At 38.4% G+C, this 24896-nt stretch overlaps 7 protein-coding genes, 1 long non-coding RNA gene and 1 pseudogene across 10 annotated transcripts in view; 1 reads left to right on the top strand and 8 right to left on the bottom strand.

Annotated features, from left to right (window-relative positions):
* LOC117632393 overlaps positions 1–1019 on the bottom strand; it is a 1996-nt gene extending 977 nt beyond the window's left edge. The window contains exon 1 of the long non-coding RNA XR_004586467.1: positions 670–1019. This is a non-coding gene — a long non-coding RNA (uncharacterized LOC117632393). The remainder of the gene's footprint in view (positions 1–669) is intronic.
* Positions 1020–2258: 1239 nt separating this feature from the next.
* On the bottom strand, positions 2259–4290 carry LOC117632390 (probable microtubule-binding protein TANGLED). The gene is made up of 4 exons (XM_034365848.1): positions 3967–4290; positions 3583–3725; positions 3399–3457; positions 2259–3268 (listed from the first exon to the last, which is right to left on the bottom strand). Exons 1-4 carry the CDS (start codon positions 4045–4047, stop codon positions 2454–2456), a joined length of 1098 nt encoding a protein of 365 aa, XP_034221739.1. The 5' UTR covers positions 4048–4290; the 3' UTR covers positions 2259–2453.
* A 515-nt stretch (positions 4291–4805) lies between these two features.
* LOC117632386 (kinesin-like protein KIN-14S) lies at positions 4806–9667 on the bottom strand. The gene is made up of 13 exons (XM_034365842.1): positions 9513–9667; positions 9306–9389; positions 8922–8975; positions 8432–8571; positions 8122–8218; positions 7774–8037; positions 7373–7652; positions 6826–6987; positions 6410–6625; positions 6273–6310; positions 6019–6182; positions 5819–5932; positions 4806–5682 (listed from the first exon to the last, which is right to left on the bottom strand). Exons 2-13 carry the CDS (start codon positions 9382–9384, stop codon positions 4918–4920), a joined length of 2373 nt encoding a protein of 790 aa, XP_034221733.1. The 5' UTR covers positions 9385–9389; positions 9513–9667; the 3' UTR covers positions 4806–4917.
* Positions 9668–9933: 266 nt separating this feature from the next.
* On the top strand, positions 9934–12266 carry LOC117632391. Of its 2 annotated transcripts, XM_034365850.1 has the most exons (10): positions 9934–10285; positions 10534–10621; positions 10767–10880; positions 10978–11060; positions 11186–11300; positions 11406–11497; positions 11570–11635; positions 11737–11830; positions 11919–12075; positions 12117–12266. In XM_034365850.1, the coding sequence occupies exons 1-9, from the start codon at positions 9999–10001 to the stop codon at positions 12027–12029; spliced, it is 1050 nt and encodes a 349-aa protein (XP_034221741.1). In that variant the 5' UTR covers positions 9934–9998; the 3' UTR covers positions 12030–12075; positions 12117–12266. The 2 variants fall into 2 exon arrangements, with proteins under 2 accessions (XP_034221741.1, XP_034221740.1); XM_034365849.1 differs by having other exon boundaries at positions 11919–12252.
* LOC117632392 lies at positions 12209–13916 on the bottom strand. The gene is made up of 7 exons (XM_034365851.1): positions 13663–13916; positions 13471–13551; positions 13302–13339; positions 13080–13159; positions 12926–13006; positions 12660–12768; positions 12209–12553 (listed from the first exon to the last, which is right to left on the bottom strand). The coding sequence occupies exons 1-7, from the start codon at positions 13873–13875 to the stop codon at positions 12412–12414; spliced, it is 744 nt and encodes a 247-aa protein (XP_034221742.1). The 5' UTR covers positions 13876–13916; the 3' UTR covers positions 12209–12411.
* A 347-nt stretch (positions 13917–14263) lies between these two features.
* Positions 14264–17567, bottom strand: LOC117630603 (annotated as a pseudogene).
* A 756-nt stretch (positions 17568–18323) lies between these two features.
* Positions 18324–24807, bottom strand: LOC117632389 (pentatricopeptide repeat-containing protein At3g05340). Of its 2 annotated transcripts, XM_034365847.1 has the most exons (3): positions 21271–24807; positions 18914–21112; positions 18324–18794 (listed from the first exon to the last, which is right to left on the bottom strand). In XM_034365847.1, exon 1 carries the CDS (start codon positions 24587–24589, stop codon positions 22649–22651), a length of 1941 nt encoding a protein of 646 aa, XP_034221738.1. In that variant the 5' UTR covers positions 24590–24807; the 3' UTR covers positions 18324–18794; positions 18914–21112; positions 21271–22648. The 2 variants fall into 2 exon arrangements, with proteins under 2 accessions (XP_034221738.1, XP_034221737.1); XM_034365846.1 differs by having other exon boundaries at positions 18914–24807.
* LOC117630602 (putative leucine-rich repeat receptor-like serine/threonine-protein kinase At2g24130) lies at positions 18439–19620 on the bottom strand. The gene is made up of 3 exons (XM_034363303.1): positions 19128–19620; positions 18914–19009; positions 18439–18794 (listed from the first exon to the last, which is right to left on the bottom strand). The coding sequence occupies exons 1-3, from the start codon at positions 19618–19620 to the stop codon at positions 18439–18441; spliced, it is 945 nt and encodes a 314-aa protein (XP_034219194.1).
* On the bottom strand, positions 20078–21666 carry LOC117630601 (LRR receptor-like serine/threonine-protein kinase EFR). The gene is made up of 2 exons (XM_034363302.1): positions 20718–21666; positions 20078–20550 (listed from the first exon to the last, which is right to left on the bottom strand). The coding sequence occupies exons 1-2, from the start codon at positions 21664–21666 to the stop codon at positions 20078–20080; spliced, it is 1422 nt and encodes a 473-aa protein (XP_034219193.1).
* Positions 24808–24896: the final 89 nt, after the last annotated feature.

Below are 24896 nucleotides of genomic sequence, written 5' to 3'. Positions count from 1 at the left end.
CAGAGGTACGATTACAATAGAACAGATCCTGTCCAAGTAAGGTGTGGGAAAGAGAATGGGTGTGCTAAAATTGGATGCATGACCGTCAGGTAAGATAACCTGCTTGGATGCATGACTAGACATCAAAATGTGAGACTTTATGCATTATAAGCATCATTGACCAGAAGGCCAGCAAACCACCACATCATATGAGGCGAGCTCCATAATGGAATCTACAGAGACTTAAAAAGTAATCCATAATATAACTCTTAAGCCCTAAACAATATAGAACTAAAAAACCGTCCAACTTATAAAATGAAAACCTAAAGCGCATAATACCCTAGGGAGTTATTCGTGCATGTTCCATACACAAATTGAAAACCGAATGCTCGTTTTCAATCAACTTAACAATGGTTGAAACTCCAAAAGTAGTGTTTAAATATAAAGCACAGACGCTAAAGTAAAAACAAAGTTAGATATATATGAACAAAAATTTCATGTATTTTACATCAGCAGAATAACTAGGTTAACTTAATCAAAATATTCCGATTAAAAAAATAGTCAAAAACTGCCTACATAGGGGAAATTGAACCTTTTCTTTTTCTCCAAACAGGTATGAAATGGATTCTTGCTACTAGTGTAAATCTAGCTCTCAAAATTAAGGTTTAAATAATCGATTCAGACTCTCACCGTAATCTGAGACAGATCCTGATCCGCGCGACATGGCTACGTCCTGGATTGTTGTCATTTTCATCGTCGACGCAGAGACAAACGATCTCACCATTCTCTTTGCACCATCCGAAACCCTAAATCATTGCCTTGTTCGGATCCGGATCCGGTTCCGGACAAGGCAATGAAAATGATTTAGGTTCGTATGCTCCATTCTCGAATGTCGTCTACTCAGAGACGCGAGCGACGGAACCTAGGGATTCTCTACTCTCTCGGACTCTCTAGCTCGCTCTCTCGCTTAATCGCTTGGAATTGGAAGTCAGATCTGATTGTAGAGAGAGTTGGGAGGCATTTTTCGTATTTGCCCGGTTATGATATGGGCTTTTTGGTCTCTTTCCCGTTTTGGGCTTTTTATACGAATTTCACCGACCCAACAAAATGAGAGTAATTAAAAAAAAAAAAATCAAACAATATTATTCCTTTTCTTTTCTCAAGACTAGCCTTTCCGCACTAGCTTTCGCAAGACTAGCCTTTCCGCACTAGCTTTCGCATTTGTGGAAGGTTATTTTTAAAAAAATTTAAATTTATTTTAGAATTAAAAAATAATAATAGGTAGTTGTGTTCCATAAAAAGAAGATTTATTATCTGATTTTTCTTTCAATTTTAATTTTTTTAAATATAAAAAAGTATGAATTTACCATATTATCCTCGTTTAATTAATAATTTCAATTCTTAATGTTTGCATTAACCAAGGGTATTTTTTGATATTTTGAATGTTTTACCATTCTCTGCTTTTTGCTTTATATATATAGATATATGCATTTGTACCAAAAATATAAAGGCAGCTACCTATAATTTGTAAGTTTTTTTTTTTTCCCCATTATGTAGGCTTTATCAATTTGTAAGTTTATTTTCAAAATTTTAAAATTGGTTTTTTTATTACTATTTTGTCCTTTAATATATATATATATATATAATAGTCTAAATTACTCTAAATTCATTGAAAAAGGAAATTCAAACTTCGATGCAACCAGACGAGATCATTGCACTGGCGAACTGACATTACCCACGCTTGCTATCATTGTTAATAATTAAGTTGTCATTTAAGATTTTAGTCAATACAGAATAATTCAAAATAATGCCACATGGAAAGATGAATGCAGCCAAAGAAACTGCTGGGTGTAGAAGTACTTGTCCATCTTACATATTTTCAAAGCAATGAACTTCCATTTGTTCTTTTAAACATAACTGTATCCATGAAGTGCACACACCTTGTACAAAAATGAGAAATGTACAAGCCAGCTGCCATCTCAATGTGCTGTGCTGGGGTGGTGACTGGGGGCCGGCATAGACAACAACCTCGTACTTGCACAAGTTGCCGGAGGGGGAGAGCCAGAGAGGGACACATATTGTGTGTGTGATTCTTCAGTCTAAACACTCTTGTTTTCAATCTACTAATTAAGGAATGAGAATGAGTATGTACCTAACAATTAGATTTCCTATATTCCAAGCATTTTAATCTACTAATTCATTTTTAGGAATATTCAGAGTTAGCATTTGAGATATAAAAAAACAATTAAACCACATAATTTTTTTTTGCACAATACTCGTACTTTAATTTATTTATTCATTGAATTTCTCTCAACCTTTTACATGAAAAAATGGAATGACAAATTTGCTTCCTTAAGCAAGAAATATAATCCAAACTAATGGAACACTATGGACATTGAGGAAATATCTTAAAACACCAAACACAATTCAATCCAAACCAAGCCGTTGTGCATATTATCTAATCATTAACATGTTTAAATTCTCCGAGCTGAAATTCCCAGTGGCACTGAACAAGTTGGACGCTGTTTCAAACCACGCATTACTAGTCCCTCACTCTTTTGCACACTCTTTCTGCTCTTCAATGGAGACACCAATCTAGTTGCCAATCTCGATGGTGAAAATGACCGGCGTAGTTTCGAGGCAGTTGACATCTTGGGAGACTTCTTTGCTATTTTTGTTGGAGAAAGAGAAGAAACCAATGGAGGGCTCTTAATCTTGACCTGAAACTTGGAAGCTGAAGGTGGAGACTTGATTAAGAACTTGTGTGGAGTCTGAATCCGTGGCTTATTATTATTTTCATTTCTACCAATGATTGGTGACCTTGTCCTGCAAAAATTCTGCTGATTTGAACAAGAAGAAGGATCTGAGGACAAAAACAAGGGGTTGGGAAATAACACACTCTTTTTAGCCCATGGCCTATTCTTGGGAGACACTCTGTTTGCCAAGTATCTGTTGTTTTCTTTCAACACTTCTCTCTTGTTTGGAGGTGAAACCTTGAAATTGATTCGAGAACGAGCCCGTTGGAGTATTGGGGAGCCTGATTCTGATTGAAAGGATTGAGATTTGTTGTGCTTCTCCTTCTTCCTTCTGGCCCTGAGTTCCGTGTTTTCAGGGAGTTGCCTCTGTTTCCTTTGTTGGGTCAATGGGGTTTTGGGGTCTTCCACAGTGGTTTTATTGGTTTCAGTACCAACTGCTGCTACTATTTCTCTTGCAAATTGACTTGCTTGTAGAATTTCTCCGATTGTTTCACCTACCAGCATTGCCGGCAATGACATTCTCTGCCACTCCCCTGAATATAAATAACAATGAAGTTATTGCCCAATTTGCTCTATTTGGTTTCCAAAATGAGGTTAGAAAGGAAAGAAAGAAAATTCAAAATCCATTTGGTCCAATCTATGATTTCAGAGAGAGAGAGTTACCTCCTGCATTTGCTGGAAACTTCCCAACAGGAGATTTCCTAGGGGCAGAACCTTTAATCCTTCATAAAGCAAAAGACGCATTTGAGTTCACATATCAAAATTGACCAAAACTAACCAAAGAGTTCAAATCAAAATCAAAGGCTGAGACTTAATGATGCAAATCAAATTCAAATCAGATTCTTACCTTGCAGTTTCTTGTTTGCATCGGAGGCTAGTCCTTAGATAACCTCTAGTACTGCGAGGGCTGAGACTCACACCGGAGATCACCTTTGTACCACCTGAAACTGTGTACTGTAGCTCCTGCAACCGAGCCATGCATCTATCCACCTTCACAAACCCACAAAATAACAAAAAACCCATTATTTCAAAAGACAAGAAATTCCCACAAATTCAACTTCCACCAAAGATGGTGCTTTGCTGCTGGGAAAGTGAAGGAAATGTATAAAAAATGAACTGAACTTTCAATTCAAGAGTTGGTCTCAGAGAAAAGAGAATGCTGTGCTGTTGGAAACCAAATAGCGGAGAGCTTTTATTTTTCTCTCTAAAAAAAAAATTTCATGTAGTTTACCTTCTTCACTGTTTCTCTGAGCAAAACAGGATTGAGAGGGGCTACCATTTTCCTCTGCTTTGGTGGGGTTCTCGCAACCATTTTCACTTGAAAGAGAAACACTAAGTGGGTCTCAAAGATCTCTCTCTCTCTCTCTCTCTCTCTCTCTCTCTAAATACCCATGAAATGGGTTTCTTTCATTTACTCTCTCTCTCTCCTTCTCTCTTTGGTTCCTTTTTGGCTTTCGCAGTTTGTCTCCGGAACTGAAAAGTCAAACGGGCTCGAAGCAGAACACTTTGGTAACGGATCTTTTGTTATGTTTCTTTGCTGGAGTCCAACGGTCGAATTTATCCAATGAAAACGGCTACTTTTGGTTTCAATTTAGCCGCAAATTTTTCCTCTTTTAAAAGGGTGAAGCTGTGATTACGCATAGATCTAACGGTCGGTACCCTTTCTTACTTTAGTCATTGTGCAGCTACAGTCCATCAACCACCATGGACACCATGCTCTATGGTACGAATTTGAACCATAGTGCATATCAGTCTCACATTTATATCTACAAATTCATTTTCCCCTTTCATATGAATATAATTAATTTCCCCCCTTTTTGAATTATCCCTTTTCATTACTAGATTTGAACTCTATACAAATTCTCAATTGTTAAAAAAAAAAAAAAGAGTCTCGTATTCAGACTGCAGATCTGATGTCGTGGCCGAAGGGTTTTCATATTTTCTCAGTTCAGTCAGTATTATAATTTATAAAGGAATTGGCTCATGACTCTTGAAATCTCAAATTTCATTTAACAAGGCAACACTCGAAAACTTCGTTGGGAAAATATGAATGATTGGTGGTAAGCAAGAAGCATACAATTGCAACACTATCCCAGAAGTTAAAATGTAAATAACAAAAAAATAAAAGAAAAAGGATTTACTGTTCCAAGGTGTTTGAAAATATAGACAGTGACTACTTGATTCATTGCATCTCATAAGAAACTCGGGAAGGCAGTAACAGTGATGGCCTTCTGTTATTTTTCATGCCTCTCAACTTGAGCGGACTCCAAATTACTGGTTTCCGCTGTAATGCAACAGCTGTTGGATGCCTCTCCTTTGATGAGCCAAGCTGTGCCGGGGGACTACCCATGAACTTACTGCTCCTCCTCATGGTAGCTGGTGTTGTCTCAACTTCTGTTGTCAACTCAGGCATTGGAGAGAACAGCCTGGAATACCGTGCCTTTCGTGGATCCCTCATGAATGACTGTCTGCCATTGTTAAATCGAGAGGCAGAAGTATGGAGGGGCGTTGTCATGTGAGAGTTTGGCTCAGGGCGATAGGTAGCAATGGAGACCCGTCTCTTAGGCTGAAGAATCTGCGAGCTTGTTGTAGTTGGAGGTCTGACAGCAATGGAGATTCGTCTTGGTAAAATTAGGCTTTTTTGGTTTCTTCCTGCCAATGTTGTGGAAATATTTTCTTTGCCATCCATTGAAGATGGGACAACAGAAGTTGTATAGCTGGGTTTTTTGGGTGGTAAAGCTGGGGGCATATAGTTGGTAATTCTTCGCAGAGGTAGCCTCGATTTCGAAGGAGCCAATGGTGGCTTCTTCTCTACAGCAGTCTTCTGGGCTGCTTGTTTCCGAAATGATGATGCTGAAGACTGATGAGAAGCAGCTGCAAACGCTCTAGTCTCCTGTTTCAGTCTTGTCTTCCTTTCCTCTCCCAATTGGTTCTCAAGGTCTCGAACCTATTATGGACAAATGTAGTTGTTAATCTATGAATACACTGATAAAACAAAAAAAAAACAAAAAACAAAAAAACTCAGTAAGAAATAAATCAACGTCCCAAAACTCGGGAAAATCATCTCTTTGAGAATGGAATACCTTTTCTTGTAGATTTCTGCAGATGTGTTCTCTTGCAGCAAGCCTCAACTGCAAAGACTGTAAGCCATCCTGTAGTTTTTTTGTTTCCTTCTCATCTTGCTTAGCCTTTTCTGCCTGTTACATTGGAAATCTAAATATTTTAATAATTTGAAACCAAGAGAAGAAAGAATAAAATAAAGGGTTAAATTACTATAACATACCATTTGTTTGTACTTGAATAGCTCACTGAGGTCTGCCTGTTTGCGAGCAGGGCCACTCTCTATTCCCCGGACCCGGCTGGCAAAATTCAAGGAACACACTGTCTCTCCAAGATCTGAGGCACTTGGGCTGATCTGGACAAACATCAAGGTTTTGCAATCTCCTCCTGCAAGTCAAATTTCAATCAACCTCATGCATGTAGAACCAAATTAGAGAAGCCACTCACATTAAGTAAAATACTACTACAAAGGCTCACCTAGAGAACTCTGCAGCATATGAGTCAGCTTTGAATTCCTGGTTTTTGCAAAAGAACACAAATTTAGATACAGTAAGCAAATGTGAATATGAGAGAGAGAGAGAGAGAGAGAGAGAGAGAGAGAGAGAGAGAGATGCCTGTAAGGAATGTGGGCTGTTTTGGATGCAAGGGATGAGATAACATCACCAAGGGCCGAGAGAGATTTGTTTATAAACTGAGATTCCTTCAGTCTTTCACCTTCAACATCAATCCTCCCCACACGCTCACTACCAGCCAAGTCTACTAGCCAAAGTTGACTCCTAGTCCTCTGCCCATTTATCAAGTTCTCCCCCTTGACAGTCACTCGCAACAAGCTACAGAAAAGAAACTTGAACTCGTTACAATCATAAAAGGAAAAACTGTATGTTCAATCTGATTTGAAATATTCAGAGTACATGTGATTTTGCATGTAGTGTTTACGGGAAATCTTGATCCATTTTGCAAGTGATCTGGTAAAAAAACAAGCTAGAGTCTGAAAATGCAGAATTTGGGAAATTAGGAGCATGAAAAATACCAGTGAGAACGGCTGCTCAGCTCATTAGCACTGGTAGATCCAACAGATCTAGCTCGGCTTCCAGACTTCAAAAGTTCCCACATCTCTTCAAAGCCATAAACATGCGCTTCAACAAGTCCTGGAACATCTATGGTTCCCTCTGCAACTTGCTTTATTTCCAACCTTTGTTCACATAACACAATATGTATTATGACTCAACATTATATCCTCTACTTGAGATTCTTAAGATGCCAATAGATAAAACAATATTACCTCTTCAAAGAAAAAAAGTCAGCCAGTTACAACATTTCTTTAGAAGTTAAACCCAGAGGGCAATCATATTTTGGTTCTTCAACATCTTACGACGCCAATAGATAAAACAATATTATGTCTTCAAAGAAAAAAGGTCAGCCAGTTGCAACATTTCTTTAGAAGAATTTAAACCCAGAGGGCAATCATTTTTTGGTTCTTCAACATCTTAATAACGGTGATACTTGATTCAAATAAATTTTCTGCATGAAGGGTAGCAAAGCCTACTCAATTAAAATGTAAGCAAAAGAAAACTCACTTCTTTGTTGGTTGATTGGTGCTATCGACCAAGAGGTCCCTTATCTTCTCATTATAAACCTCCAGCATGCTAACACATAATTCATATCTCATGAAACCACCTCTGTCTTTTGAAATCCGAAACAACTCCTCCAGAGTCCTGTAGTTAACACCCCTATTTTCAGGGGTTCCCTCCATTGTAAAAGTCTTACCTGTCCCAGTTTGTCCATAGGCAAAAATGCAGACATTAAAGCCATCCAATACTGAAGTCACAACTGGTTTAGTTTGAGCAAAAACAGCCTCTGCATATTTAAAAAACTCAGCATCAGTGATACAAAATCTGTTTAAAACTTATTCATCGTAACAAATCAACTGTGGAGTATTAAACCATGCAATTACAAATCAGTATGACTTCTTAGATACCTTGATTGTCCTCAGGTCTGAACACATGGTCAAACTTGAACTGCTTTTTTGAGGAATCAGAGCAAATGACCTGGAGCTCATTATCTAAGGAGGATTCGAATTCAATAACGGAACTAGATCCAGTTGAAATTTCATTTGGATTCAAAGGTCTACATCTGCAGAAAACCCTGATGTTGCCTTTAAGCTCGATTACTTCATTGTAAAGTCGCTTCCGCTCAGAGGACTCATCAAGGTACTTCTTCTTTAAAAGTTCATGTTCCATACCTACAGAGCCAGCAACAACCGATTACAATCAAAGAGAAAGGAAAGTTGGTAAATAATCATGAGTGATCAATGCAAAAGGCTCACTTAGCAGCTGAATAGTGTTTAAAACTTCAGGGTCTGGAAAGGAATGTGTAGTGAGCTTGACTTGATCAGACAAGTCAGTATGGTCTTTCTTCAAATCCTGTAAAACAAGTGCAATATAAAAGATGAATTAGAATGTTAGAAGTAAAAGAGCAAAAACAAAAACTTTTTGTAAATTCGTTGACCCACATTTCACCCTGTGGCAGTCAATCATTATAATTTAAAAGGAATCGAGTATACAAATGCTTTCAATAACTTTCTAAGATTTCCTAGAAGCAAATTGAAATACAGGACGCTATATTTAAAAAATTACCTGAATTTTGGCACTCAAATCAATGATCTTCTGCAAAATTGGAAGGGTCTGTCCCTGATATGACGAAGCTTCTTGAGTTCCATTTGACTCACTACTCTCATCAACCAAATCAGAACCCTCAACTTCTTGTGTAGCAATACCTGAAATAAATTCTAAATCATTAAACACGTTGCATAAGCAATATGTATATGTACCATGACAGAGTGGGTGTTAGCCGTCTAGTTGCTGAGAAAATGTTATAATGGATATGAAGATTAAGGTTTAAAGCCTGGTGAACCACTCATCAAAACTTAAACATGCAAATCACCAAAGAAAGAAAAAAAAAAAATTTCAAGAATTTATAGTGCACCTTAGTTTTTTTTGTTTTTGTTTTTTTTTTTAATGTCATTTCAACTACTAATTTTACATCTGTAATATCACAGTTCAGTTGAAATCATTACAATCTTTAATTTAAATATATAAAAAATCAAGAGTTGAAGAAAATACAAACCTTTGTCGCTGACATAACTGTCCAACTCGCATGTCGCAGCTTCTAGGGTTTTAACTGGAAACATAAAAGATTAAATCTAATCAGAAAATTTCCCAATTTTACATTCTCTTGGACTGAAAATAAAATAATAATAATAAAAATCAGTAATAATCGCATCCGACCTCAAATTCAAGTTTGAAATAAACAAAACCTCAAATTCAACATTTTCTTGTAATTTTGAAACTAGAAAAGGGGGGGAAAAACACAAACCGTTATCGGATTCTAAAAAAAGTAACATTTCATCTTTTTTTTCCTTTTCATTTCAAAATTGGGAATTAGAGAATAAAAGAGGAGGAGAAGAAAAACGAAATCGGAAAATTAATAAAACAAAACAAGAACACGTACTTGTTTCGGAGGTTGAAGAAGGCTTGGAATCGTGATCTGGAACAACATGGTCGCAATTTTCAGGGATCATTTCCACCATTTGATCTGAAGAAAAGAAGTAAAATTCGTCATTATTACACCGTTCGAACAAGGATTTAGGAAAATTTAAATATAAAAAAAAAAAAGAAATCATGAGAGAGAGAGAGAGAGAGAGAGAGAGGAAATTACCCTCCTTGGCGAATCAGAACAAGAATGTGAATTCTAGAGGGAGAGTGAGAGTGAGGGATGGCTGAGAATTCTAGACGAAGACCTCTGATAGCTAGAGAGAGAGAGAGAGAGCGTTGTTTGTTTTAGGACCGGAGGTGTTTGTCAGGGTAGGGTTTTGATTGCGTTGAGTTTGAAATCGAGTGAATCACAGCCGTCGGTTTAAATGGAAGGAGCTCTTTCTTTCTAACGGCTATCAAAATCTTCTCACTGGGCCATAAATGACCCAATTGGCCCAATCGGAACGACGCATAGTTTCACGTCGTTTATTAATATGTATATTAATAAGAGGTACAATTTTGTTAGGCCTTGATTGGTTTTCTTCCTAATTCCCATAAAGATCTGCACTCAATCACAAAACAAAACAAAAAAATTTATATCTAATAAAACATAAAAATCTCTGTAACTTTGCTCCTATAACTACTTTTCCAGTGGCTAAGTTCGTCATTCATGGCTTCCACATCCCCAAACTGCTTGTTTTACTTCTGCTCCCCTTCTTCAATATCCAACTCAACCTCAACCTCAACCACACAATTGCCCTTATCTTATTCTCACTCTATCTTTAATGGGTGCAATGGGATTTCACTCACCAAAGCTTGGCCTTCTAGCTCATCAAGAATTTGTGCCAAGTTTGAACAGTTCCAAGGTGAGCCTCCCCAGGACAATCTTGAAGATACAACATCACCAACCCTAGAAGCATTTGAAGAAGATGGTGAACAGGAGGAAGAAGATGACAGGTGACTTAATTTCTTTCATAATTTGGGTTTTATGCAGTTTTTCTTTCATAATCTAGTGTGCATATAAAGTACAATTGGGCTGATTGTGGAGGGAAAATGGTGATTTCCATTTTATGTAAATGAATATTTCAAGTGTGTTCTTTGAGCTGCAGTTAATTTTGAATTGAGATTAAAAGATGCTGCAATATCTATGCTTTTTACATTATATTGTTTGGAAAGGCGTTGATGTAATTTGTTTAATGGTTCAGCTGCTTGCCTTCTGACTTGGAGGGTGCAGTCCGGCAATCGGGTGAAGCAAGTGCAACATTTGTGTCTTCAGGAGGATTGAGAGCCATAGTACGTGCCATAACAAAATGTAATCTGATTGATACATGTTTGAACAAATTTGTGCGGAAATAGGAATATTTATTCTTGTCTCATAGTTGACATTCTTTAATTTTCTTGGCTTGTCTGCTCAATTTGTTTCGTAATTTCGTTACAGGTTGAGCTTTTAATCCCCCAACTGCAATTTCTTGATGAAGAAGGCGCACAAGCTGAGCTCTGGGAATTGTCAAGGGTTTTCTTGGATACGCTTATTGAAGAAACTGGTGGGCAGGTTAGTTGAAAATGTTTCTTTAGTTAGGAAACTTTAGTAAGTGATATTTAACCAAGAAATAATCTCAGTTGATAAGTTATGCTAATTTAATTGTTAGAGAGTTAAAGCCATATTTCCTGATGCTGGTGCCGCAGCACTTCTAAAATACCGGTGGAAAGATGCTGCTTTTGGATTCTCCAGGTAATTTATACCATCCCACTAAGTCTTCACTTTGATTAGTCATCCTCTTCAGTTGAATTCTCTTAGACTTACTTTCGATTAGCATTTGTGGCTTTAATCTTAATCTTCTGTCCCCTAATATCCAGCTTAAGTGACCGAAAGCCGGTACAGAGTGAAGATGAGATTGTGGTTATGGTTGTTCCTGATTATCAGATGTTGGAATATGTAGAGAAGATTGCATCTACTCTCTCAGATGATCCGGTAAGCTAGTGATTCTCACTGTTGCATACCTTCTTAACTTAAACTTACTGAATAGCATCTCAAATTGGGAAGGATAATTTTTGACATTTTCTTGTGCATTGGCAGCCAAGGCCTCTCATCATGTGGAATCCCCGTCTCATCAGTGAGGATGTTGGAGTTGGATTTAATGTTCGAAAGCTAAGGCGGTACTTTCTGAGGTATAATTCTGATCTCTCTGCATTCATATATGGTCATTCTTAATTTTTACTTTCTGCATTTGTGTTGTGCAGCACTTTTACAACGGTATACTCAATGAGGCCTATGCAGTCTGGTGCTGTCTTTAGGTGCTATCCAGGGTAAGGGATTTAAACATCATATCAAATTCTTAACATTTAAATTGGCTCCTTTGATCTATGGTTTCGGCCACTAAGGGCTATGGTTTCTGCTCATTTACCAGGTCATGGAAGGTGTTCTATGATGACAAGGATAGACCAAACAGATATCTGCTTGCCAAAGAGCTCATTAGGCGCCCGGATGCCGAAGAACTTGAGGTCAGTTACTTGTTGCCAACTCCTTCACTTGAACAGATTACACAAAATGTATAAACAAGCTAAATGGCGTTGGTTTAATCTTTTGCAGATGATATTTGGAAATGTAGACGAGCAGTCAGAGCAGGGCCAATCTTTGTTTGATCAAGCGGCAGGGATCTTCTCTTCACTAAATCGATTTATGAGGGTCATTTCAAGATAGACTTTGTCTCTGATCTATCTCCTGCATTGTAATGTGTATTGTGTACAATATTTTCTAGCACGAACCCTTGTAATGTGTATTTTGTATAATATTTTCTAGCACGAACCCAAGTTGTGTTGCTTTACGTCTGCTGTTTTTAGTGAAAACAAATGAAAGAAAGACAAACTACACATTTTTTGTATCACTGAAATTGAGTGCATCTGGCATATAATTTCTTGAGCAAGGCAGCTTTAATGATCTCTTTTACAGGCAACCCAAACCAGCATTTCTGGATTTCAATTTCTTCCTCCTATACATACAGTGGCAACCAGCTAACATGTTTTGTTTGACTATGAAGACTGAAGATACTATGCTAGCAGCATATGTGCTCTAAAACAAGAAGTCAAAACCAGTCTACATGTTGTGTTGAAGCTTTGGGTTGCTTCTTCGGCTTTCGATACCGATTGTTCTCAAACCTGGCTTTAACTATAAGCGAGTATAGCAAATCTGCCTCGGCTGAACTATCATAAGGCATGTTCAAGATACTACAAAATCAAGAGTTACCACACAAAGGAAGAGTTAATTAAAAGATTAAACAAGGAAGGAACAAACAAGATAAGTATTCTTTTGTTCTTGAAAATTAATAACCACCTGTCAAGTAACTCCTCCAAGATAATTCTTTGTAAAGTTGTAACATAATGAATGCAACTTCTTGGGCACTGACCAACTGCAAGCTGAACTTGGTAATCATCCCCAACTCCTATTAACACACATACAGGGTGGACTTTAATCAGAAAATTAGCAACCTATTCCGCTTTCTACAACTACAACCATCCTCAAAACCATAGCATAGGCTTCATCTTCTGTTCCTGTATCTACAAACAAAGACGAAAACAAAACGAAATAATTAAACCAACCTGGAGAAGCTGCTCTCGCTGTCCCGGTTGAAGCATAAGTGAAGGCATGAGGAGCTCTTTGTACACATGAATATGGACAACCTGCAGATTTTTTTTTCTTTAAGTGCTCCTCGTTCTTTATAATGTGATCGTAAAAAGAATCAAAGCTTTATACCTTTTCCAACACAAAGAACCTCGTTAACGAAAACATCAAATGCTTCACATTCTGGATTATCAAAGGGATCTACACATTCCCTACAAATTCATCACCAACTGTCAAGTATTACAATAAGGAAGCAAATAACAACAGAAATATAATAGAATGTGAACTTAAAATGGACAAAAATTATAAATTATATAAAATAAAAAAAATACACCAAACAAACTCCAAGTTTACCTTCCAATTATCTCCGATCGGCTGTAATTTGATAACATCTGCACACATTATATTAACCACCATCATCACCAATTATTCTGTTTTAGCAAAACTCCATTTTTTTCCCCTTGAAAAATATTATAGAAAAAATATTTATAAATAAAAATGGCATCTTTAAATACAGAAATACCTCATAGGCCTGAATTACACGGCGAATCATCATACCAGAATCTTTCCCAGTCCTATTTACATCAGGATGAAACTGCTTCACCTATTTTTTTAACAATCAAAATATAAAAATTTGAATTAAACAACATATATATACAAAAATGAATTCCATATTTAATTTTTCTTTAATAAAAAGAAGAATGAAGATAAATACTTTGGCGCGGAAAGCGGCTTTAAGCTCGGTGGCTGAGCAGGTTGGCTGGACGCCGAGAATAGCGAAAGCGGATGAAGTACCGGAGGGAGGAGCATCCTCTCCGGTGCGCTTTCTGCAATTCTTCAGTGTGAATTTGTGACGGCGGTGAGTTTTAACGGCTTTTTGAAATGGAAAAATTGGAGGTGTCCAACCGCACACGGATAGACGTTCCATTTCTCTCTCAACTTTTACGCGGGGCTCTGCTATTCTGTTAACGAGTGAGTGGAGTAGAAGACTAAAACGCTGCGTTGGAGTTTCTGTGGGTGTGAAAGGGTAAGCCTTGGCCCAACGAGGAACCAGAAAGAAACTGGAAGCCTACAACCAGGTTTGAATTGTCATGAATTTCTTTTTGCATGATATGATATCGATATAGCGAGACAATATTGAGATGATATAATTGGTCTAACTGAGAACAATGCTCCAGTAAAATAAAAGTTGTATTAGATAAGTATTTGATTGGGAACTAATTGATAGTGAGAAAACAATTTATTTTACACACATGATTTTGATATTGACAATAATAATATTATACAGATATAAACACACTCACAAAGGAATTTCATGAGCCCTCAGTGTCAGTATGAAACTTCACACGAGCAAAAGGCCAAAAGAAATTAAAAACAACTGGTAAATGTAAAAGTTTTACTATATATCTTGTTCAAGCCATAGTTGGAGCTTCAAACTCCTCTTCTTTCCAGACATTTTTTCAACATTGGCTCAACAGAGGACATAAGGGGTCGTTTGTGTGGATTCTCTTCTGTGCAAATCATCCCTACATCAAGCAATTGAATGCTGCATTGCATTGCTCAAGCTTCTCTAAAGCATCACGTGTGCCTCTTGAGCGCGCCTCCTGCTTCAGTGTGGTGTCAACTACATCCCAATTTGGTCTGGAAATGCAGAACCCACCCACTTCCTTACATCAAGCCCATCTGAAAACACATTACTTGTCGGTCTTTTTCGCGTAAACATCTTCAGCAGAACCACACCAAAGCTATACACATCCCCTTTAACTGATACCTCAACTCCCTGCCCATATTCTGTTTCACAAGCAATATATATATATATATATATATATATGTATGTACAGATGGTTGCTCATAATTGCTTTAGTTACTGGTGTTTCTGATATATGAAAGTGATCTATGTTCATGTGATATGCATACCTGGGGGAATATAACCAATCGATCCTCGAAGAGAACGCGTTGTGCTAAGATGTTCTTCCAGTTTGTCAGCTGAAATGAGCTTTCCAATCCCAAAATCTGCTACCTGAGCCACCATATTTGTGTTGATAAGCACATTTTCTGGTTTCAGATCACAATGTATCACTTGGACTGGACAGCCTTCTTGAAGATACTCCAAGCCATTGGCAATATTAATAGCTATGGAGATTCTTTCCCGTAAAGTTAGCTTACAAGCTCCTTCCTCTAGCCCACCAGGATAAAGATGTTTTGCCAAATTCCCATTGCCAATAAAGTCAAGGACAAGAGCCTTGACCCCTGTGTTCCAGGCATACCCTACCAGTCTAACGAGATTCCGGTGCTTGATTTCAGACAATATTTGACATTCCCTCTTAAAGCTTTTGAAACTCTGATTGCTGTCACCATGCAGGACCTTAACTGCCACAGTACTTTCCCCATTATCAATGATTGCTTTATAGACTGATCCAAAAGTTCCTCTACCCAGAAGATAAGCCTCATTGAACCCGAGTGTTGCAGTTTCGAGTTCCCTTTCGGTGAAACTTCGACTTCCATGCGTTCCTGGGGGTGCCATTAGCATTCCATGCGCTGTCTTTGAATATTTTCTGAAGAAGAAACTATGAACAAAGACAGCACCCACCACACAGCTTACTGCAACTGCTGCAACTACAGAGTAAATTACCCAATTCTTTGTCCTGCCTTTTTGCTTTTGAACTTCACATGGAGGGAGACCAAGTTGTGCAGAACCACCACACAAACCCACATTTCCCAGGAATGAGCTTTTATTAAAAAATGTAATCCTCCCAGTATATGGAACTTCACCTGATAGATTATTATAAGATAAATTGAGATTCTTGATCATATGTTCATCAGCAACCCAGATTGGAACAGTGCCATTTAATCGATTATGAGACATGTCCAAAACTTCAAGATAAGTGATTGATTTCAAAGACCTTGGAATTGTGCCTTCAAGCATGTTTTTGGACAGGTTCAGATACACCAAAGAAATGCAACTTCCAATCAAGCCAGGTATGACACCAACAAATTTATTCTTTGAAAAGTCGATTGCCTGCAGAGACACCAGCTTTCCAATGCTTGTTGGCAGTTGTCCTTCGCAATGGTTGTTTGAAAGGTTAAGTGAGAAGTCCAAGTTTGAAAGAAGGCCAATCTGTTAAGGAACAAAACCTTGTAAGCTGTTGAAAGATAAATCGAGCAGCATCATAAGAGAACAGCGAGTAAGAACGATGGGAAATTTTCCTGATAGGCTGTTCGTAGACAGGTTAAGATATCTCAGCTGTGAAAGGTTACCAAGTGAAGGTGGAATAGACCCACCAATCAAATTTTTACCAAGATCCAGTAGACCAAGGCTAGACATCTTCCCCAAGTCATCTGGAATTGGCCCAAGAATTCTGTTTTTCTCCTATTTTAGCCTCTGCAAATTCCCAAGTTTCCAATAGATGCTGGAATTTTTCCTTCCAAATAGTTGATTGACATGTATAAGCTTATAAGGTTGCTTAAGTTTCCAACAGCATCTGGTATACTTCCCGTAATGTCGTTATCCATAAGATTGAAGTAAAAGAGGTCTTTTGAAAGACCACCTATAGAAGACGGTATATTTCCTCTGAAAAGACATGAAGCAAAGTGTAGTTTTCTAAGAACTGAACAGTTTGTGAGAGCTGTTAAGAAACTGAGGGAAGAATTACCAGAGCTGCCTCCACCTAACTTGTTGGAATGAAAGTAGAGAACCTCAAGGCTCTTTAGCCTTCCCAACTCTGCAGGAACTTCCCCCTCTAATTTGTTGATACTAAGATCAAGCAGTGTGAGCTGAGAGAGATTGCAGAGGGTCACTGGAATTCTACCAGAAAGCTTGTTATTAAACATGTACAATCTCTGCAAGTTCTGGAGTTTGGCACCCAGCTCTAAAGGGATTTCTCCACTTAATAGATTCTCAAGCAGCGAAATCTCACGTAAAGCGGTGCAGTTGCTAATTGCTGCAGGTACTGGTCCCTCAAGAAAGTTCATATGGAGGTACAGAAGCTCTAGCTTTCTTAATGCTCCAAGCTGTGGTGGGATCTTTCCAGTAAAATAATTGACAGCCAGTTCTAGTTGTGTCAATTCCATCAAGTTTGATAGTGACGACGGCAGCTCTCCAGTGAGTCTGTTTAGAGACAGACCCAAGTATGTTAAGTTCTTCAGCCAGCTGAGTTCCTCAGGAATGACCCCAGAAAGATTGTTGACATCCAAGTCTAGTTCTTTCAAGCTTTGGCAGCCATGCAAAGAACCAGGAATCTCACCTTCAAGCTTATTTTCGCTTATATTGAGAAATGCTAACTCTGAAAGTCCTCCCAACCAAGGAAGATGGAATTTGTCCATAGAATCTGTTGCCTTGCAGAGACAGGGTGGTAAGAAGAGAGATTGGATATCTATGGTGATATCCCTCCTTGCAAAACCATGTCTATGAGCTCAAGACCTATCACTCGGTCTCGGAGATGTGGGTGGCATGTAATTCCAGTCCAGTTGCAGAAGGGATTGGCTTCGTTCCAAGAATTTAAGAAGAGCATGACAATCAGTGGATTCTTCACAAAGAAATGCAGAACTAGAGGGCAGAGCAAGTAAAATGAAGACAAAGCAGCCAATCGTTGCCCTGATACAGTTCAGATTGTATGCCATTTCTCTCTTTCTCTATATTCTTTCTTTCTAGAGCAATTTGTAATTTCGGATGAAGTTGGTTCTTTCTGTTTGGACTAATACAAATCTTTCCAAAGTTCATGTATTAAGCAAGGAGTATCGGCATTGGGGCCACTAATTAAAACAACTTCTAGTAGTCAATAGCCTTGGCCCTTGATTATAATAATTCATCGCTCTGATTAGAGAGCAGTAGTTGAAAGCCATAACTGAGGTTGCTGTTGACAGCCACATAATTTAATGAAATATTTAGTCATATATCCATTCTTAGCACTAATGATATAGATAAACCCCATATAATTTAATTTTTATAAATAAACCCAAAAAATAACAGTTTGCCCCATTGAATTTAATTTTGATTATTAAATTACTTTGATGCTCTATTGAGGATTTTGATTTTTTTTTAATGAGGTTTTAGGGTTGGACTTGTTTTAAAAAATCGATGACAGTTTTGTAATTTATAAGAAGTTAAAAGTCTCTTTGTTATGTTGTAAATGGACTTTGGGTGTGTTTTTAAAGTCCATTTCATAAGGTTTTTTTTTTAATTTATAATTTGGGCCCCTACATTAAGTATAATAGTGAATCTCCCTGATTTGAACCAATGTTTCATACTGATCTGACAAACTCAAATCTCAGTTGTTCAACTTGTTTACCAAAACAGAAAATTATATAATTACAATTCTTCGTCTTTTTTCTCAACAGACAAAATAGGCATACATTAATTTGATCTTACTCAAAATGTTGAGAAGCTAATTTTCTGTACGTGCTTTTTATCAAGTAAAATGCTGCCAACAGTATAAATACACACTCAAAAGGTGAAAACAAAACACAAAATGTATATGTCAGAGTTGGAGCTTCAAATTCCACTTATTTGCAGACATTTTTTCAAACTCTTCACAACAGAGGACATAGGGGGTCGTTTGTGTGGATTATCCTCTCTGCACATCATCCCCACATCAAGCATTTGAATGCTGCATTGCTCAAGCTCCTCTAAAGCACCATGTGTCACTTCAAGGTATGCATCCTGCTTTAGTGTGGTGTCAACAACATCCAAAATCTTGCCTGGAAATGCACCACTCACCCACTTCCTTAAATCAAGCCCATCATAATACATATTACTGGTCGGTCTTCTTCGTGTTATCATCTCAAGCAGCATCACACCAAAACTATAGACATCCCCTTTAGCTGATACCTCAATTCCCTGCCCATATTCTGTTTCACAAGCAATATATACATTAGATAGAGATAGTTAACCAAGCCAAAGTAATTTCTTTTAATCATAATACTAGTTTAAGGTGTAGAAAGTGAATATATTCATGTAATATGAATACCTGGGGGAATATAACCAATCGATCCCAGTAGGAAACCTGTTGTGCTGACATGTTCTTTCAATTTGTCAGCTGAAATGAGCTTTCCAATCCCAAAATCTGCTACATGAGCCACCATATCATTGTCAATAAGTATATTTTCTGGTTTTATATCACAGTGCAAAACTTGGACTGGACAGCCTTCTTGAAGATACTCCAATCCATTGGCAATATCTACCGCTATTGACATTCTTTCCCTCAAAGTTAATCCACATGCTCCTTCCTCTAGTCCACCTGGATAAAGATGTTGTCCCCAAGTTTCCGTTACCAATATAATCAAGGATAAGAGCCTTAAACCCTCTGTTCCAGGGATATCCTACCATTCTAACAAGATTCCGGTGCTTGATTTCAGACAATATTTGACATTCCCTTTTAAAGCTTTTGAAACTCTGACTGCAGTCACTATGCAGAACCTTAACAGCCACAGTAATTTTCCCATTATCAATAATTCCTTTATAAACTGATCCAAAGGTTCCTCTACCAAGGAGATAAGCCTCATTGAACCCAAATGTAGCAATTTCAAGTTCCCTTTGGGTGAAAGTTTGACTTCCATGATGTTCTGGGAATTCCATTAGCATCACATGCGCTGATTTTGAATCCTCTTTTCTCAAGAAGAAACGATGAACAAAGAAAGCAATCAGCACACAGCTTACTGCAACTGCTGCAACCATTGAGTATATTACCCAATTCTTTACCCTGCGTTTTATGTTTTGAACTTCACATGGAGGAAGACCAATTAGTGCAGAACCACCACACAACCCCACATGCCCTAGGAATGAGCTTCTATTTAAAAACACAAACCTTCCAGTATATGGAACTTCACCTGATAGCCTATTATAAGATAAATTGAGAGTCCTGATCATCTGTTGATTAGCAATCCAGATTGGAAAGGTGCCATTTATTCGATTGTGAGACTAAGTCCAAAACTTCAAGATGACTGATTAATTTCAGAGACTCTGGAATCGTTCCTTCAATCATGTTATTGGACAGGTTCAGATACACCAGCGAAATGCAACTTCCTATCAAGCTAGGTATAACAACAGAAAACTTATTCTTTGAGAAGTCAATTGCCTGTAGAGACACCAGCTTTCCAATGCTTGCTGGAAGTTGTCCTTCGAAATGGTTGTTTCAAAGGTTAAGTGAGAGTGCTAAGTTTGAAAGAAGGCCAACCTGTACAGGAACAGAACCTTGTAAGCTGTTAAAAGATAAATCAAGCAGCATCATAAGAGAACACTGAGTAAGCTCCACTGGAATTTTTCCTGATAGGTGATTTCTAGACAGGTTAAGATATCTCAGTTGTGAGAGATTAGCAAGTGAAGGTGGAATCAACCCGCCAACCGAATTCTTCCCAAGATTCAGTACTCCAAGGTTACGCATATTCCCTAAGTCATCTGGAATTGGCCCAAGAATTCTGTTTCTCTCCAAGTATAACCTCTGCAAATTCCCAAGCTTTCCAAATGATGGTGGAATTTTTCCTTCCAAAAGGTTGTATGACAGGTATAAGGTTACTAGGCTGCTTAAGTTTCCAATACTGTCTGGTATACTTCCCATAATGTAATTATCCAAAAGATTGAAGTAAAAGAGGTCTTTTGAAAGACCACCTACAGAAGACGGTATATTTTCTTTGAACGAGCATGAACCAAAGTGTAGCTTTTTTAGAACCGAACAGTTTGTGAGAGCTGTTAAGAAACTGAGGGAAGAATTACCAGAGCTGCTGCCACCCAAGTAGTAGTTGGAACGAAAGTAGAGAACCTCAAGGTTCTTTAACATTCCCAACTCTGCAGGAACTTCCCCTCTAAATTGTTGAGACTGAGATCAAGCAGTGTCAGCTGAGAGAGATTGGAGAGGGTCACTGGAATTTTACCAGAAAGATTGTTATCAATCATGTACAATTTCTGCAAGTTCTGGAGTTTTGCACCCAGCTCTAAAGGGATTTCTCCACTTAATAGATTCCCAGTCAGTGAAATTTCACGTAAAGCAGTGCAGTTACTAATTGCTGTGGGTACTGATCCCTCCAGAAAGTTCCTATGGAGGTACAGAATCTCTAGCTTTCTTAAGGCTCCAAGCTGTGGAGGGATCTTTCCAGTAAAATAGTTGACAGCCGGTTCTAGTTGTGTCAATTCAGTCAAGTTCGACAGTGATGATGGTAGCACTCCAGTGAGTCTGTTCTGTGACAGACATAAGTAGGTTAAATTCTTCATCCAACTGAGTTCCTTAGGAATGATCCCAGATAGATTGTTGTAATTCAAATCTACGACTTTCAAGCTTTGACAACCATGTAATGAACCAGGAATATTACCTTCAAGGTTATTTTTACTTACATTGAGAAATGCTAGCTCTGAAAGTCCTCCCAAGGAAGATGGAATTTTTCCATAGAATCTATTGCCTTGTAGAGACAGGGTGGTAAGAAGAGAAATATTGGATATAAATGGTGATATCCCTCCTCGCAAATCCATGTCTATGAGTTCAAGATCTACAACCCGGTTTTGGAGATGTGGGTGGCATGTAATACCAGTCCAGTTGCAGAAGGGATTGGCTTTGTTCCAAGTTTGTAGATGACCTTTGGGATCGCTTCTTAGACCCTCCTTGAATTTAAGAAGAGCATGACAATCTGTGGATTCTTCACAAAGAAACGCATAACTAGATGGCAGAACGAGTAAAATGAAGAGAAAACAGCCTATCATGGCTGTGACGCAGTTCTTCAGATTGTATGCCATTTCTCTCTCTAGCTTCTAAGAACTTATCATTATGGAACTGCAGAAAGTTGAGTAAATTGATTGGCTTGACAATTCAAGTGACTTCTCTCAAAAGCAATATGTAATTTCTTGTAATTTTATTGCATGATCATCGATCACTCAATCTTGTAGCCTTGGCATAAAAAACCAATGGAGCACAAGGTGCCAACAGTATCCTTGGGTCTTGGAGGGATGAGCAACTACAAGACTTGTTGCATTGACAGTTTGACGTTTTGGTCCCTGGGCCCCCATCATAAGAACTGGTAGTCAATAGCTTTGGCCCTTGGTAACAATAATTCATCGCTGTTTACAGAGCAGTTGTTGAAAGCCATAACTGAGGCTTCTTTTGCAAGCCACATAATTATTTGAATAAATGTCTCATGCTGAGTCACCTGATAAACCCAAATCTCCAGCTATTCACAAAGAAGAAATATCAGACATATTTTTTCAGATTTAAAGTTCTCCAACCAAGCCAATATACCTACTAACCACCCTTGTTCATCAGAAACCCTTCAATACACCCAAAAAAGCAAAAGCGAACTTCACAATGCAAATATAAAATGGCAGCAGGGCTACAGGGGACCATCTTGGCAATCAATTCTTTCTGAGTTGCAATGTAAAAGATAACCATTCATTATACCTTATGCTACTGGTGTTCTCTTTCGTTTAGTCTACAAAACGAAAGGGAAAACCCAGCTTTGTACCAGCTTCTTTAAAATTTATCCTGCCGGGGTGAAAAATATGCCGGATAAGAAATCATAATCCCGCATGCAAAAGTTCAACAGTTGAACTTCTCTGCAGATAATATTAACACAGAAAATTTGTATAATACAGGAATGACAAACCTAAATCATTCTTCTTCTTTTTCCTCCAGAAATACAACCTTTATGGTTTTGGCAAGTCTGTAATAAAGAATTGGCTCCTATCTCTTTTCATCATCACCTAAATAGTAGAGTATAAACCTCTAATTTGGTACATATCCTTCATCCGTCATAAGTCTATACAGTTCTGCCAGAACTCCATAAATGATCTCTGCTTGTGGATGCATTCTATCCCCAACAACAAAGCTCTGAACTTTGTTTTCAATCTCAATCCAACTAATACCTGTTTCTTTTGCGACCCCCATTTCCTTCATCCCCTTAATGGTCCTTGCTCTCTCTTTCCACCTTCCTTCAGAAGAATATATATTCGCTAGCAAAACATATGGTGCCGGGGTCTCAGGTGCCGCCAAAAGCAACTGATCTGCAGCATATTTACCGATCTCCGAATCACCATGAATGCTACAAGCACCAAGCAATGCTTGCCAAACAAGTACACCCGGATTCTCAGGTAGTCCCTCAATGAAATTTTTGGCCTCAGTGAGAAGTCCTGCACGACCTAACATGTCAACGACACAAGCATAGTGCTCTGGTCTTGGACTTATCCCAGGGTCCTCATTCATGGAGTTCAAAAATTCCATGCCCCTTTCAACGAAGCCAACATGGCTACAAGCATGAAGTAGAGACAAAAATGTAACATCTGTTGGTTGTACACCATCCATTTTCATCTCTTCATATAATTGTAATGCTTTGGAGCCATCTCCATGACGGGCAAAAGCTGCAATCATGGAATTCCACGAAATTGAGTTCCTCTGAGGCATCCTACTGAACACTTTGACCGAATCCCCCAACTCTCCACACTTGGAGTACATATTTATAAGCCCATTGCAGACAAAAGAGTTATGACCAAAACTTTTTTTGACAATTAAAGAGTGGAGTTGCTTCCCTAGACCTAAAGAAGTATCAACACCAAACACACCAAGAACAGCTGAAACCATGTTTGGGTCAATTTCAATTCCTGCTTTCATCATTTTCACAAATATTTGGATCGCTTCACTCTCAAACCCATTTTGTGCAAATCCCACAAGGATAACAGTCATGGAAATCTCATCAAGTTCTTCCGTGGATTCAAATATTCGCCATGCATCTTCCAAGCTGCCACACTTCGAATACATGTCCATTAGTGCACTCTCAATGCACAAGTCTGATTGAATTCCCAGTTTCCATGCAAGTCCATGAATTTGACGCCCTACACTTATTGCCTGCAAACCAGAACATGCAGTGAGTGACGCCAAATAAGTCAAGGAATTTGGATCCACTACTCCACTACGCATCTCCAAAAACAATTCCAAACTTTCCACATAGAATTCATTTTGTGCGAGCCCCGAAATCATTGCCGTCCATGTAATCACGTTCCTCTCAAACATCTCATCGAAAACCCGCCTTCCTGAACCGAAACTCCCACATTTACAATATGATGTGATCAAAGCATTCCCCACTGCAGTTTCCCGCTCAAATCCATTCGAAACCACCAAACCATGCATCATCTTATTCAAGTGACAAAACTCAGGCCCATCAAAAGCTGCTAAAATCGAAGTCAAAGTTGCTCTATCAGATTGATAAAAATCCGATCCACGCATTTGCTTAAAGTAGCCAAACCCAACATCAGACTCCCCGTTCCTTAAAAACCCAGATATCATTGTATTCCACGAAACTGTATCTTTCATGCCCATATTGTCAAACAGCTTAACTGCATTAGAAAATTGACCGCATTTCAAGTACACTGAGAGCAGAGAATTCCAAACAACAAGGACATTACGATAATCATCTTGACTCTCGGGGTAAAAGAATTCAGGGTTCTTAATGATAGAGGCATGGAGGGAAGAACCCAAGTGAAAGTTTCCCTCTTTTCCACAAAGAGAGAGAAGCAGGCTTATGTCTACATGGTTGAGGATCAATCTTGAGGCTGTTTCTGCAGAGGGGTTTTGGTGAACCTTGGCTTTGAAAGGAGAGATTAGAGACGAAGCCCAAGAGGACAAGTAGTGAGAGTTGAGGTTCTGAAACTGAAAGACCCATCTGGATTTCATCCATGAAATTGGGGACACGGAGACCAACTGCAGTTCTCTCGGTTTCTTCAGATTTTCGGTTTGATGTTTCGACACAAAATACAATAGCGCAGACTAAACGGTGACTCTTTTGGGCCCAAACTTTTTAGGCTCATCAAATATAAGCCCAAAAATTGGGAGCATGAAACCCACTTGGGACTGCTTGGGCTGCCTGCTGCATTGGTTAGTGCGCACTTTCTCTCAGACATTCTCCCTCTCTTCCCTGCAGTACATTTTTTTTTCCTCCATTGATAAGAAAATAAGGGAGAAACAATGTGCAACACAAGAT

Source organism: Prunus dulcis, chromosome 6 (genome assembly GCF_902201215.1).
Source record: "Prunus dulcis chromosome 6, ALMONDv2, whole genome shotgun sequence".
Classification (NCBI taxonomy): domain Eukaryota; kingdom Viridiplantae; phylum Streptophyta; class Magnoliopsida; order Rosales; family Rosaceae; genus Prunus; species Prunus dulcis.
Note: the sequence above shows the minus strand (reverse complement) of the source record. Positions and strands in the feature narration are given on the sequence as shown.

Bases quoted from the DNA above. Each gene is read 5' to 3' on its own strand.
- LOC117632390 (XM_034365848.1), bottom strand. From the start codon at position 4,047: ATGGTTGCGAGAACCCCACCAAAGCAGAGGAAAATGGTAGCCCCTCTC. The intron at 3,726-3,966 runs GTAAACTACATG...GGGTTTGTGAAG, and splicing joins TCAGAGAAACAGTGAAGAAG to GTGGATAGATGCATGGCTCG. The intron at 3,269-3,398 runs GTAACTCTCTCT...ATTTATATTCAG, and splicing joins GTTTCCAGCAAATGCAGGAG to GGGAGTGGCAGAGAATGTCA.
- LOC117632386 (XM_034365842.1), bottom strand. From the start codon at position 9,384: ATGGTGGAAATGATCCCTGAAAATTGCGACCATGTTGTTCCAGATCAC. The intron at 8,572-8,921 runs GTTTGTATTTTC...AATTTATTTCAG, and splicing joins CAGTTATGTCAGCGACAAAG to GTATTGCTACACAAGAAGTT. The intron at 8,038-8,121 runs GTGAGCCTTTTG...CTGGCTCTGTAG, and splicing joins AAACACTATTCAGCTGCTAA to GTATGGAACATGAACTTTTA.
- LOC117632391 (XM_034365850.1), top strand. From the start codon at position 9,999: ATGGCTTCCACATCCCCAAACTGCTTGTTTTACTTCTGCTCCCCTTCT. The intron at 11,061-11,185 runs GTAATTTATACC...CCTAATATCCAG, and splicing joins GCTGCTTTTGGATTCTCCAG to CTTAAGTGACCGAAAGCCGG. The intron at 11,636-11,736 runs GTAAGGGATTTA...CTCATTTACCAG, and splicing joins GTCTTTAGGTGCTATCCAGG to GTCATGGAAGGTGTTCTATG.
- LOC117632392 (XM_034365851.1), bottom strand. From the start codon at position 13,875: ATGGAACGTCTATCCGTGTGCGGTTGGACACCTCCAATTTTTCCATTT. The intron at 13,552-13,662 runs GTATTTATCTTC...TTAAAAAAATAG, and splicing joins AAGCCGCTTTCCGCGCCAAA to GTGAAGCAGTTTCATCCTGA. The intron at 13,007-13,079 runs GTATAAAGCTTT...AAAAATCTGCAG, and splicing joins GGTTCTTTGTGTTGGAAAAG to GTTGTCCATATTCATGTGTA.
- LOC117630602 (XM_034363303.1), bottom strand. From the start codon at position 19,620: ATGGTTGCAGCAGTTGCAGTAAGCTGTGTGCTGATTGCTTTCTTTGTT. The intron at 19,010-19,127 runs GTAGATATTGCC...CTCATGTAGCAG, and splicing joins GGGAAAGAATGTCAATAGCG to ATTTTGGGATTGGAAAGCTC. The intron at 18,795-18,913 runs GTATTCATATTA...CTTGTGAAACAG, and splicing joins GATTGGTTATATTCCCCCAG to AATATGGGCAGGGAATTGAG.
- LOC117630601 (XM_034363302.1), bottom strand. From the start codon at position 21,666: ATGGCATACAATCTGAAGAACTGCGTCACAGCCATGATAGGCTGTTTT. The intron at 20,551-20,717 runs GTTAAAGAACCT...CGTCTTCTGTAG, and splicing joins GTTCCTGCAGAGTTGGGAAT to GTGGTCTTTCAAAAGACCTC.
- LOC117632389 (XM_034365846.1), bottom strand. From the start codon at position 24,589: ATGAAATCCAGATGGGTCTTTCAGTTTCAGAACCTCAACTCTCACTAC.